General features: G+C 35.0%; 1 protein-coding gene across 1 annotated transcript; it reads left to right on the top strand.

The window, feature by feature from the left end:
- Positions 1-657: 657 nt before the first annotated feature.
- On the top strand, positions 658-2,721 carry LOC109791489 (13-hydroxylupanine O-tigloyltransferase). The gene is made up of 2 exons (XM_020350787.3): positions 658-1,169; positions 1,639-2,721. The coding sequence occupies exons 1-2, from the start codon at positions 723-725 to the stop codon at positions 2,548-2,550; spliced, it is 1,359 nt and encodes a 452-aa protein (XP_020206376.2). The 5' UTR covers positions 658-722; the 3' UTR covers positions 2,551-2,721.
- Positions 2,722-14,428: the final 11,707 nt, after the last annotated feature.

The following is a 14,428-nucleotide window of genomic DNA, read 5'->3' on the forward strand; positions in this document are numbered from 1 at the left end:
TAATTTTTATTAAAATATACAAACTTGATCTACACATTAAGAACCTTAAATCTAATGGTTGGATAATTGAAACTTGATGTAAAATATGAAATATTAAATGAAATAATTTAGGTAGACTTACTCTTGAAGTAAATGGATCTCTTCTCTCTCCCCGCCTCTCTCTCTCTCTCTCTATATATATATATATATATTAAATGTTACTCTTTTATTCCTTTTTATTCGTCAATTTTTATCGTAAAATTTTAGTCTTTATTTATTTTCATGTTTAAATTTTGTGACAATTTTTTTTAAAAAAATACTAAAATATTAGTTAAAGAATTAAAAGTAAAAAGTCTGTCTTAAAAAAAAACATTTGCACATTTTTCGGTATTTTTAATAAAAACTTATTCAATAATTATATATTGATTCTTTAATCGGTGCTCTCAAAACACTGGAAATCTTTTTGTCAATTAATTTATACATAACAACTAAAATCCTCTTATCATATAGAAAGAAAAAAAAATATTAAGATACTATTCATAAAATATATTTTAAAATGATTAAGTTAAAAAATAATCGCATGTTAGGTATGTGGTACTACTTGTGTTCAAATAAATGTAGGCATGAGCGCTGCATGTAGGGTATGCTATGTAGATTCCTTCTGCTATAAATACAATCTCCAAAATTCAAGCATTGCACATCCACATCTTTTCTTTGCTTCTCTTGCATATAACACGCATAAAATGGTTCCACAAACTTCATCTCTAAATTTCAGAGTAAGTACGAAGCCACCGGAGCTAGTAGTCCCAGCTACCCCCACACCCCGTGAGCTTAAGCTGCTATCTGACATAGATGACCAACTTTGCCTGCGTGAGCGATTTCCATTAGTATTTTTCTATGGTTACCGACCTTCAATGGCAGGGAAAGACCCTGTTCAAGTCATTAGACAAGCACTCGCCAAAACACTTGTGTTTTACTATCCCTTCGCAGGAAGGCTTAGGGAGTGTCCTAATGGCAAACTAATAGTTGATTGCAACGGAGAAGGTGTCATATTCGTTGAGGCTGATGCAGATGTCACAATTGAGCAGTTTGGTGACAACTTGTTGCCCCCATTCCCTTGTTTCGACAAGATCCTTTTCAACATTCCTGGTTCAGATGGAATAATAGATAGTCCAATCTTGCACCTTCAGGTTATCTTACTCATCTTACTTTTATTGAATCAAGTAAATTACATTCATATCTTTTGAAATTCTATAAAATTATATTCACACTCCTTACTTTTTTTAATGTTTATAATAATTTCCTTTGCGGAGAGGTCATAGTGTAATTTTTTTTAAAATAATTAGGGAGTTAATACCATATACAAGGAGTGTTAGTGTAATATTTTTAAATAATTAAGAAAAATTATTGTAGGAATATAAAATAAGAAGTTTTTATGCAATTTTATGGACCAACATAAGTGATAACGGTTTCTTAATTAAATTATTTAGAATTAGAATACAAACCTTTATGATAATCATTATTTAATATTAATATCATGTTACTTAAAAAAAGAAAAAAGTCAATAGAAAATAAACAATAGGATAAGAATAAAAAAGGAAATAATATTCTTCTACACCGGTATAGGTTTGACAACAAATTAACAAATATAAATGGCAGGTTACACGTCTAAAATGTGGCGGTTTCATCTTTGCTCTCTGCTGTATTCATAATATGTGTGATGCAAGTGGAATTGGCCAATTCCTGAAGGCCTTGGCAGAAATAGCACGTGGTGCCCCAAATCCTTCTATTCTCCCTGTGTGGCATAGGGAGATGCTATGCGCAAGAGACCCACCAAGAGTTACATACACTCGTGATGAATACCAACTAGTACCACCCGATACAAGAAGCATGTACGAACCTAAAAACTGTTCCTTCTTCTTTGGCCCCAAAGAGATTGCTTCTATTCGTGCGCTTCTTCCTCACCACGTTGCCACCAAATCCACATCCTTTGAGGTCTTAACCGCATGGCTTTGGCGTTCCTACACAACAGCATTAAAGTTGCAAAACCCTGATCAGGAAATCCCCTTGCTGATTATTGTGAACGCACGTTTTGGATATTGTAGGTTCAACCCTCCATTGCCCGATGGTTTTTACGGCAACGCTATTGTGGCTGGGTCGGAAGTTACCACAGTCGGAAAACTTTTGAGCCATCCCTTAGGGTATGCCTTGGAGCTAGTGAAAAAGGCAAAGTATAAAGTAAATGAAGACTATGTGCGCTCCGCTGTAGGCTTTTTAGCAAATGAAGAAAGACCTTTCTTTCCTAGGTCAGGGTCTTTTGCCGTGACAGATCACACAAAGGCTGGATTCACAGATGTGAACTTTGGGTGGGGCAATGCTTTGTATAATGGTGCGGTAAACAAAGGTGGCAAGGGGTATATGCTTGGAGAATGCATCATTACTCCACACACCAACTCTAATGGAGAACAAGGTAGAGCGGTTCTGATGAGCGTGCCAGAATATGTTTTAGAGATGCTTGAGAAAGAGATCGGACAACATGCATGCACACACATGTTAATGTCGAATCTTTGAAGGATGGTTAATAATTCATTAGTAGATGCTAGCTTTTCATGTATGACATATACTAAATAAAATATTTATGTCTACCTTGTTCCAAGTTTAATTTTTGCAAGTTGTAAGCAAAATAGTGATTATGAACTTCCATGATCATCATATATTCGAATGTTTTTATTTTGTGATGCATGATTTATAAAGTATATACCTGGACACTTAATTTTTATTAGAGAAAGTGATCGCTTTCCTTTTAAGACTATTCCCTCTTTGATTTTAAGTTTCGTTTTCTCCTTTATTTTATTATATTTCTTGTTTGTTTTACTTTTATTAATTTATTCTATTTCTTTTACTTCAATTTTATCTAAAAGAATTTAATGGCTATATATTAATTTTTGTTAGACTAAGAACTTATATTTTGTTAAATAAAAATAAAAGTCAAAAGAAAATAAAATAAAATAGGGATGACTAAATAATATTAATTATGAAAAATATTGTTATGTGAACTTTGGGTTGGACAAGGTTTGAATAATGGGATAGCCCAATTTGGTATATATCCCTTGAGTGTGCTTTGATGTTCCATACAGCAACTTTAAAGGAGAAAGGGGGAGTGATTTTGATTGTCATGTTAGATCATGTTTTTCTTAAATTAAAATAATACAATTATGGTATAAATTTTATTTTTATTTTTTTAATTAATTTAGTTAATTGAAATTTGAAAACAAATCAAGATTGATTTTTATAAAATAAAAATAATGGGTTGAGTGGGTTCTGTAGTTAGATGAGTAAGTAATGGATTTGGACTTCAAAAGTCCAACCTAAATTCTTAGCTAAGTTTGAAGTAAGATGAAACTAAGGGTTATGAGTTTTATGCTTAAGAAGTTGTGTATTAATTTTTGACACTTGAGAGGAAACTATAGAAGATTTTTTGCTTGAGGAGCAAGAGAAACAAATTCTGGATTACTGAGATCATCAACAAAGGTAAGAGAAGGAAAGTGGAAACTATCTTTACCTATGTACATATAAGAAATGTGGGTAGTAGGATTGTCCTAAACTCCTTAAAGTTATGATGTATGTGATTGGAGGGGTAAAGAACACCCTACAATAATAGTGTCAATAACATGTCCATATTGTGTTATATATTGATTTAATAGATGAATTTGCATTTATGCCCATTTTAGAGTTTTGGGGTTCATGAGTGTTGATTTGGGGATATTGGTTAATTGTTATGGTTTATGAGTTTTTGTACATGAAATATTGGATGTTTAGAAGTACTATTAGTAAACATTAGTATGTCTTTTAGTGTTGAGCGAATATTCAGCAATTGGAGGCCATAGAAAGCCCTCCAATTCGTGAAAATTTCATTTTAGAATAAGTGAAGATTTTGTGATCAAGATTGACATGATTAGCATGGGCTTGGGTGTGGAAGCTCTAAAGAGTAATTCTCACTCTCCATTCTCTTAGCACTAACTAAGAGAAATATCTCTTTGGATAAGATATATAACAAAATTAGGTTGAGTAACCTATATAAGAATTGTAGTTTTGGAGGATGTTGATAACTGTCAATTTTACCTAAATGACTTAATTTTTTTTACACTTATTTAACTAGTTTTGAATGAAATTTGTGTTTTACCCCAAAACTATTACAAAATTCAAAAGAATTGTGTAAATTAGTTAGTTAATAAAAATTGATGAAAATTTTACTTAACTTTTGTTTTATGTCTTGTAGGATTCAATGAAGATCCAAAGTCTTAAAAAACTCCAATCCCCTCAGGTGTTTGGAAAAAGGTTAGGCCCTTTTGAAAGGGTTGAGCCAATTTCAAAGGGATGAGCCATTTCAAAAGGTTAAGCTCTTGAGAGCCAGAGAGCAGGATTTGATGCAAAGGCTTAATCGCTCAGCCATTTTGGAAGAACTGAGCAGATTGTCTCTAGATGGGTGCATATTTTTGGTTTCCTAGGGGCTCAACAGATTCAAAAGGGGCTCAACCATTGTTTTACCATGAAGAATTCTTCAAATTGTTCAGTCGTTTGGAAATGACTGAGCGGTTTACTCTCTCACCTCCATACTCTGTTTTATTTTGCTGCACATATATAAGGATTTGGGAGAAAAAAATAAAGGATAACCACAAAGACTTGAGAGAAAATTATAGAGCAATCAAGGATTCCAAGAATCACCTGGGAACGAGGGTTCTAGGATCTTTCTTTGTTTCTTCTACACCTTCTCCATGTATTTTGGATTAGCTTTCATCATAATGAGTGGCTAACTTTTCTTTTTGTTAGGGTTGAACAATCATCAAACTCTTATGTACTCCTTTTGATTTACATATATGATCATAATCTATTATTCAATGTTAGAGATTTTGATTATATTCTTAATGCTAAGGTGACTTGATCACTCATCTTTGATCTTGATTCGGATTTTGGTTGGAAAACATTTTCTAAATCTAGTTTTGAATCAAATTACCTAACAACTCTAAAGACTAGGAATAGATTTGGAGTTCTTAGTTGAATAAGTTTTTAAACTTAATGCAAGGTTTCTAATTTGATAAATAGAAGAATCATTTACTGAGTTAGACTCCTTAGAATTTCTAAATGCAAGGAATTAATTTGGAATGACCTTGATGAACTCAATAACATTAGATGATGAAAATCACGCATATGATCTTAGGAGAATATAAGGGTGAAATTGGCGAAACTCCACCCTAACAACTTTTCATATTGTTATCTTCCCATGTTACTATGTTTTGTTTGCCATCTTTTTGATAATTTCCAATATTGAAATATGAAAAAAATCATGTTTATAATATCTATGAATCTTTCTATTTCAAGCTTTTTTTAGGACAATCAAAATTATAAGTATCTTTCAAGTCCCTAAAATTCGAGAACTCATACTCTTTTATATACTACAGTGACTTGGTGTGCTTGACTAAATAAAAATCTCTTCATATGTTAGTTAACTAATGACTTTGGAATAACTTTAAAATGATGTCTAGAACTTGGGATATGATCAAATTAGTGAGTAAAAGTCACATTATCTTAGTTTAAAAATTATTGTGTTCTTTGTAATTTTAGTTATAATTAATAGATTATTAAATCAAGTTTTGAGGTAAACATAAGAGTTGTTGATGTAAGATCCAAAGGATGTCTGAAGAATCAAAAGAAAATCTTGAATCCCTTGAGGTGTTATAAGTTTTTATGATAACAAACAATTTTCTAAATAGATTATAATTTTATAAAACACCTTTTATGACAACAACGAGAAGCCATGACTTTCTCTTAAAGAGACTATTTCAGATGAAGCGGATCTAATATTTCATCTATAAGATGAAGTACACCAGACGAAGTGTATGATTTGGATTAATGTTATATTCATTTTTCGTTAAAGAGTCGGATTATATTTTAAGAAGCATTAATATTTTATTCATTAATAGATCGATTGGAAAGCTTCCCCGAAGATGATAAAAGCTTTCAAAAGGAAATGTCAAATCATTGTGTCGAAAAAGAAAGAGAAGATCCCATATATTTTGGAAAAGACACTAAAAAAGACTACTCTACACCAGCTCCAACTACTCTAGACTGACACTGTAATATTCTGAATTTTTCATATCATAATATAATATTCTCAATTTTATTATTATCAAAATAATAGTTTAAATTTTTTGTTACCATTTAAAAAAAACATACAGATTTAAGTACAATGATATTTTTTTTGCTATGAAATTTTATATTTCTAGTAAATTAAAATGGAGATATATAAAATTCAATTACATTATAATATTTTTTAGAAAATCATTTTTTTTAAATAAAACTTTAATTGTATTATTATTATGAATTATATAGATATTTAAATAATTATTATATAAAAAGAGAGAAGTTAAAAAAAAAAAAAATCCTGCTGTAGCTTTTTATCTACAACAGTACGTTACAACTCTTATCTTTTTTATCTATATGTAAAGGGAGTTATGAATAAGCAATGGGTAATAAATCATCTCATCCATTTCTAACTAAATGAATACAATAATAATAATAATAATAATAATAATAATAATAATAATAATAATAATAATAATAATAATAATAATAATAATAATAATAATAATAATAATAATAATAATAATAATAATAATTTAAGGCTCCTATAAATAGGGATGGATGGGGGACCAAGGAGAAAGAAAAAGAGAGAAAATGTGAAGAGAGACTAAGGAGGAAGAGAGAGAAAGAGTAAGAAGAAGGAATGTGAGAATTTTTTTTTTTTTTTTTTATGCAGTCTTAGTTATCTTTAAGCAATTCCACTTTTTTATTAAGGTAAGGGGAAAAGACTTTTATTCTTTTAAGTTTTCTATGCTATTATATTTGTTTATTTTGTATCTATGTGTATTTAATTAGTGAAGTGTTCCTAACCTCATTTAGCTAGGTGCTTAATTTATATACTTTTTACTCTAAATGATTAATAAGGTGTTTCTAGTTTGTGTTGTTTAATTATTTGATGTTGTTTATAACTATCATTTACTATATTAATATTCTTTAATACATCTCATTTCTGTAAATTATCTTATAATAAATTCTAAATAATTGAAAATATTCACTACAAGAAAAATCAGGATTATCTACAGAAGAAATCCGTATATAAGTATGAAAATCCGTAGATAAGTCTTAATTATCTACGGATTATCTATGACCAAAAATCTGTAGGTAATAAGGTCGTAGATAACGTTACTTACAGAAAATTTTTCGTAGATAACCCACAAAAGTTGTTATCTACGGAAAGTTTTTCGTAGATAACCCAGGAAAGTTGTTATCTACAAATTTTATCTGTAGATAACCTTCGAAAAAATTTTGCCTCATATTTGGCCTCTCAAGGATGTTATTTCATGACACTTCACTTTTCAGCGTGTTTTGTCCTTACTGCACATTTTATGGGAAACTTCCCAGAAGGTCACCCATCCCTATATTACTCCAAGTCAAGCACGCCTAATTGTGGAGATCTGATAAGATAAGCTACCGAAAAGAAGATGCATGTTGTCAGTATAAGTAATACAAATTAATTCATTTAAGTCATCCTCAACTATACAATCTCATACTTATACTATTTTTGAATCTCTCTCATTTTAGTGTATCCAGACCACTATAAAAATATAAAATATATATTAATTATATTACCAATAATAATAATTATATTATATTTAATTAATCTTTATATACATACATATATATATATATATATATATATATATATATATATATATATATACTTACTTGTATAATTAACAATCTACTTATTTCTATTTAAAATTAATATTATGATACAATTTATTAAATTATTTATTATAAATTTAAAAGTTTAAATAATAATTTATATATTTTAAAATGATAAGGGTTATCATAATACCGGTGTAACTTTTACTAAGTATTACACCGCTCAATAACTTTATATTAAATGTAAATTTTGTAAATCCAACCGTTAGATTGAAAGTTCATATCACTTTATATGTTTATATCAAATTTTGTTAAAATTGAACAACAACTTGAAGGTAATCAAAATGTTCATATTTTAGTATATTTTGAAATGTATATATTCCGTCAATTTTATTTTACAAGAATGAAGTATCAAATCATCTTGAATTATAATATAAAATTTTGTATATATGAGCTAAGAGTAAAAAACTTTCAATGCAACGGTAGAATTTATAAAATTCACATTTAATATAAAGTTATTGAGCGGTGTAATTGTGACACCCTCTACCCCAACATGATTATAGAATAATTAAAAGAAATATCTTATTGGGTTAAAAAAAATCTTTAGAATTAAAACAACAATTCCAATAACATGAGAGTAGAGAATTCACATTCATCAACTTAAAACGTGATCAAGTGTAGAAAAATTGAAACATGAGTTCTTCCAAAACAAAATACAATAATGAAGTCCTAATTATGCCTAGCTATGCCCCGATGTCACATATCCTATCAGAGCATGCCCAACTGAAGCATAAGCCTCATCACTAACATCCTCATGTTGATGATCACCTGCAACACAATTTTAAATACATATAAAGGACAACAAGGGAGTGAGAAACATCTCACTCGGTTCTAAGTGTAGAAATAACAGTTAGGAAACACACCCAAATCATACAAGCAAAGCTACACATTATTTAGGTACAAATTCAAATTATACATGCAATAGTAACAAATGCACAGTCATTCATCATGCAATGATCTCATGGACTCGACTCATAAATGCATGTGGCGCCAGTCACGTGTCTCACAATCACAATATTTCTCATCATTTCATCACTAGTGACCCAAGGTACACCTTGTTAGCTTGTTACATCACTTGGTGACACAAAGTACACCTGTTACATCACTTGGTGACACAAGGTACACCTGATTAGTTTGTTACATCACTTGGTGACCAAAAGGTACACCTGATTAGCTGGTTACATCACTTGGTGACCAAAAGGTACACCTTATTAGTTGGTTACATCACTTGGTGACCAAAACGTATACCTGATTAGCTTGTTACATCACTTGGTGACCAAAGGTACACCTGATTAGATTGTTACATCATGTGGTGACCCAAGGTACACCTGGTTAGCTCATAAATGCAAATGATGCATGTCACACATTCACGATTTCATTGACTCAACATTTCACATTTCACATCTCATCATATCTCATGTCACATTATTTCACAATATCATATCACAGATCATATGTTCACCTTTCACATTCTCACATCATATTCACATAGTCTCATACAAGAAACTTCTCGTAATCATATACATCAAAATGGTACATAAATCATACCAAGAACTTATCCAAAACAAGAAGCCATCACTAACTTTAAATATAATGCCTCAAATCATCCATAGATCATATTCCTAATTTTACTTCATAGGGTTTCCCAAAAGAACCCACAGAGCACTCTAATTCATATCAAAACTTATCTGTTTTCAAAATTAAACACATATTCATACATCTTATTGTAGACCCCTAAAATTGTCCGGGTCAGAAATAAAGCTTGAAGACTCTTGAAGACTGAAGGAAAGTCAGCCAGAAGGACTCATGGAAGGCCCTAGGAGGATTCTCTGTAGGTCTAGAGGTCTTGTAATAGCTCAAAATAAGGAAGTGGAGGGAATGAAGCCCAATACGGCCTCCCAAAAGTTCAGTACGGCCGTATTGAACATTTTAAACTACAATACGGCCGCACTGAACTGAATACGGCCGTATTGAAGTTCCTGAACTTCAATACGGCTGCACTGAACTCAATACGGCCGTATTGAGGTTTTTTGAACTTCAATACGGCCGTACTGAATTCAATACGGCCGTATTGTAGTTCAAAACTTCAATACGGGCCGTATTGACTCCAGGGCCCGTATTGCGCCTGTTCCCTATAAATAAGACGTCATTTGGACATCATTCTACACTTTTACACACAGTTTTGACTCCCTCCTTGAGTATTCTGGGGTTTTTGAGCAGTGTTCTGGCCTAGAAATCTCTCTGGGAGTCGATCCGACGAAGTTCTGGAATTCCGAGCATTTAGCTTGGAGATTCGAACTTAGTCGAAGGGAAATCTCCGGATTTCCATAGTTAAAATTTTCTAGGAGGGAGTGAGCGGGCTTGTAGAGCGAGGGAACGCCAAAAAGCTTCCCAGTTTTACTTGAATATAAAAGCACGCTTCAAAGGTTTCTTCTTAAGTCCTTTCTTTTACTGCTTTCTGTGTGTATATTTAACTGTCATCATGTAGATAGTTAAGTTATAATTGTTTAGAATAAATAGGGGTAATTTAGTAATTTCGCACTATTATTTTTAGAAATAATCTGTCATAGGGAACCCGAAAGGGGCGCTGTGGGGTGCTAACACCTTCCCCACGCGTAACCGACTCCCTTACCCGACTCTGGTTGTCATGGCCGAAGTTGATTTTTGAATCGATTGCCTTAAACTTCTTTTTCCAATGTTTTGAGTAAAACATTGGTGGCGACTCCATGAACCCTTCCTTTTTATGAAAACCGCTAATCCATGGAGGGTCCCGCTTGGGATTAACATGGATTGGTGAGCCTTTTAATAAAATTGCTCGTTTGACAAGGTCTCAGTTTGAGAATAAGTCATTCTAGAAATCCATATTTTTAAACAAATAAAAGAGTCCAACCATCCTTCGCGAATGTCGAAAGCCCGTTTCGGGCCGGTGGCGACACCACTTGATCGAGCGTTCTTTTCGGCATCACATTCAAGGAAGATCCATTATCCACCAAGACTTTTGCGATGTGATATTCCTTGCACTTTACAGAGATGTGCAAGGGCTTGTTGTGCTTTGGTCCCTCTGCGGGGATCTCTTCATCGGTGAAAGTGAGGTGATCACTAGCCGTGATGTGACTAACAATCCCCTCAAACTTGTCTTGGGAGATAGTGTGCGACACATATGCCTCGTTCAAGACTTTCAACAGAGCTTGCCGATGCAGTTCGGAGCATAGGATCAACGACAACAGAGTAATCTTGGATGGCGTCTTATGAAGTTGATCCACGATGGAGTACTCGCTCTGTAGGATATATTTTAACAGCTCGTCTGTCTCCTCCTCGGATTCTTTATTTTCCTCGGTTTTCTCCTTTTCTTTTCCTTTATTCTTGGGAGCTTTATCGTGAAGATCTTCGGGAGTGTAGATCCTGCCACTCCTAGTCATGCCCCCAAGTCCAGCGATGTTAGAGATATCGCTGTCGGCAGAAGAATGGATGTCGTATATCCATGGCACAACCTTATTTGATTCGTAGGGGAAAGGTCTTGGAGCAGTGATCCTTAACGGTGTCGGACCTTCCCCTTTATTCGTCTTGATTACCAACAACGGAGTTGATGTGCGCTCACTTGGCGCGGTTGTTGGCTTATACTTAATAACAAATGGCGTGCGATCCATTATGAACATACGCATCGATTAATTCTTTCTTTTTGTTAATGTTATTAATGGATTACTAGGAGAGATGTATGAAATGAATGACTCCTAGATCCCTCCATGATCTATATGCATGATATGAGATGATGATGTTGAATATGCATGCATTGTGTTTATTGAACTAAGCATTATCATGTTTTCGGGATGTCCCTAAGATGATGCATGATATTGCTTGGTTTTGGGTAAATATCATTTTTCTTTGTTTTTTGAATATATATTTTTTTTGTATTTTTAGGGTAAAAAGGGAAACTACCTATATGAATGTGATGAAGGTAGATGTTAACACCATGTAATGGAAGATTCTTATTTCTATTTATTCTTATTTAAAATGGAATAGGAATGTTGTATGTTTAAAGAAATGCAATGTATGCTCAAACAATTTCACATAAACAATGCACAAACAATTCACTCATCCACGAACAGTCACGAGCGAATCACGAGGTAGGGGTTTCCTGCAGAAAGGTGCATATTCAAGGTGGTTCTAACTGTTCTCACCAGTCTGAGGCCCCCAAGGTGCCCCCATTATAGGGACCCAATTCCTCTCGTCGTAAGTCGATGGAAAGTTCCAACGCACTGTCGGACTTGAGTTCATGGTTATCACCTTGAGTGATGCTTTCCGACAACGGTCTACGGGCACCTATAGACCCATTCGACAACCGGCCGTACTAACATCCACTCCCTATGGCTTACCACTCATGCCCCCGGGTATAGAGGGAACTGTTGTGTGCAAAGGTTTGTGTGCAATTTATATTTCAAACAATTGCAGAAACTAAACATACAACAGTTATTAAAGCCATATAAATAAAGCATGTTATCATACAAACAAGGGGTAATGAAGTAATAGTGCGAAATTACTAAATTACCCCTATTTATTCTAAACAATTATAACTTAACTATCTACATGATGACAGTTAAATATACACACAGAAAGCAGTAACAGGAAGGACTTAAGAAGAAACCTTTGAAGCGTGCTTTTATATTCAAGTAAAACTGGGAAGCTTTTTGGCGTTCCCTCGCTCTACAAGCCCGCTCGCTCCCTCCTAGAAAATTTTAACTATGGAAATCCGGAGGATTTCCCTTCGACTCAGTTCGAGACTCAAGCAAAAAGCTCAGAACTCGAGAACTTTGTCGGATCAACTCTCCGAGTGATTTCTAGGCAGAGCACTGCTCAAAAAAACCCAGAATACTCAAGAAGAGGGTTAAAACTTAGTAAAAAGTGTAGAATGACGTCCAAATGACGTCTTATTTATAGGGAACAGGCGCAATACGGGCCCTGGAGTCAATACGGCCCGTATTGAAGTTTTGAACTACAATACGGCCGTATTGAATTCAGTACGGCCGTATTGAAGTTCAAAAAACCTCAATACGGCCGTATTGAGTTCAGTGCAGCCGTATTGAAGTTCAGGAACTTCAATACGGCCGTATTGAGTTCAGTGCGGCCGTATTGTAGTTCAAAATGTTCAATACGGCCGTACTGAACTTTTGGGAGGCCGTATTGGGCTTCATTCCCTCCACTTCCTTATTTTGAGCTATTACAAGACCTCTAGACCTACAGAGAATCCTCCTAGGGCCTTCCATGAGTCCTTCTGGCTGACTTTCCTTCAGTCTTCAAGAGTCTTCAAGCTTTATTTCCGACCCGGACAATTTTAGGGGTCTACAGCTGCCCCCCCTTTACTTAGTCAAACGGCCTTTTGGTGTACCGTTTGATAAGTAAAGGAGTTGACCCAATTGTCCGGGGAATAAGCCATCCTTCCGACTTGTAGTGTCTTCAGGTGGGAAAATTGTTGAGTAGCCTCTCCAGGTTGAGTTTGCCCTCTCCAGGGTGAGTATTAGTCGTCGCCTCTCCAGGCTCATTGCATACCTCGGTGCTCTCGACAACTGGGTAGCTGAGTACCGCCTCTCCAGGCTTGTGCATACCTCGGTGCTCTCGACAACTGGGTAGCTGAGTATTGCCTCTCCAGGCTTGTGCATACCTCGGTGCTCTCGACAACTGGGTAGCTGAGTACCGCCTCTCCAGGCTTGTGCATACCTCGGTGCTCTCGACAACTGGGTAGCTGAGTACCGCCTCGGTGCTCTCGACAACTGGGTAGCTGAGTACCGCCTCTCCAGGCTTGTGCATACCTCGGTGCTCTCGACAACTGGGTAGCTGAGTAGCGCCTCTCCAGGCTTGTGCATACCTCGGTGCTCTCGACAACTGGGTAGCTGAGTAGCGCCTCTCCAGGCTTGTGCATACCTCGGTGCTCTCGACAACTGGGTAGCTGAGTACCGCCTCTCCAGGCTTGTGCATACCTCGGTGCTCTCGACAACTGGGTAGCTGAGTATTGCCTCTTAGGCTTTGAGATGATTTTGTCTCCACAGTCCACGATGCTGCTTCGACGGTTTGATTTTGATTTTGGTGCCGCTGAGGGCTGGATAACGCAGGGATCTGTCTAGGGGATGTGCAGTTACTCATAGGTTCTTGTGTCCCAACTTGCATTTGCATAGTTGGTACCCATGGGGAATTTCTGACTCCTTGGGGTGTAGACACAGATGCTCTTCTTGATTTGAGCGATGCCTTATGTTTGGCTGACGTCCTTTGACGTTGGTGGAGTATCCCGGTTATCCTTATTCGGGTGACTCTTTTGATTTTCTGATTTTGTTGCCTCTGTGTAGGCTATTATCCGCTGGGGGATTTTGTCATTGATTGTGATTAGCCTCTTCTGTTAGGCAGATCATCTTGACGCTTGATGTTTGGCTAAGAGCCGGATTCCACTTGGGGAATGATTATTGATCTTTTGATTTTTCTCTTTTTTGTAGGGATGCCTCTTAATAGGCGACTGGGGATTTGAAGTTTATATATCCTAGAGTATTATTTAGAAAGCCTCTTCAGGCTTAGCTTCACTCATCGCTTGAGTTGGAAAGCTATCCTCCACTGAGGAGGTCATAGTCCTTTCGACTTGGATATTCTGTTTAGACGATCA

This window comes from Cajanus cajan, chromosome 5 (genome assembly GCF_000230855.2).
Source record: "Cajanus cajan strain Asha chromosome 5, NIPB_CcT2T_4, whole genome shotgun sequence".
NCBI lineage: Eukaryota > Viridiplantae > Streptophyta > Magnoliopsida > Fabales > Fabaceae > Cajanus > Cajanus cajan.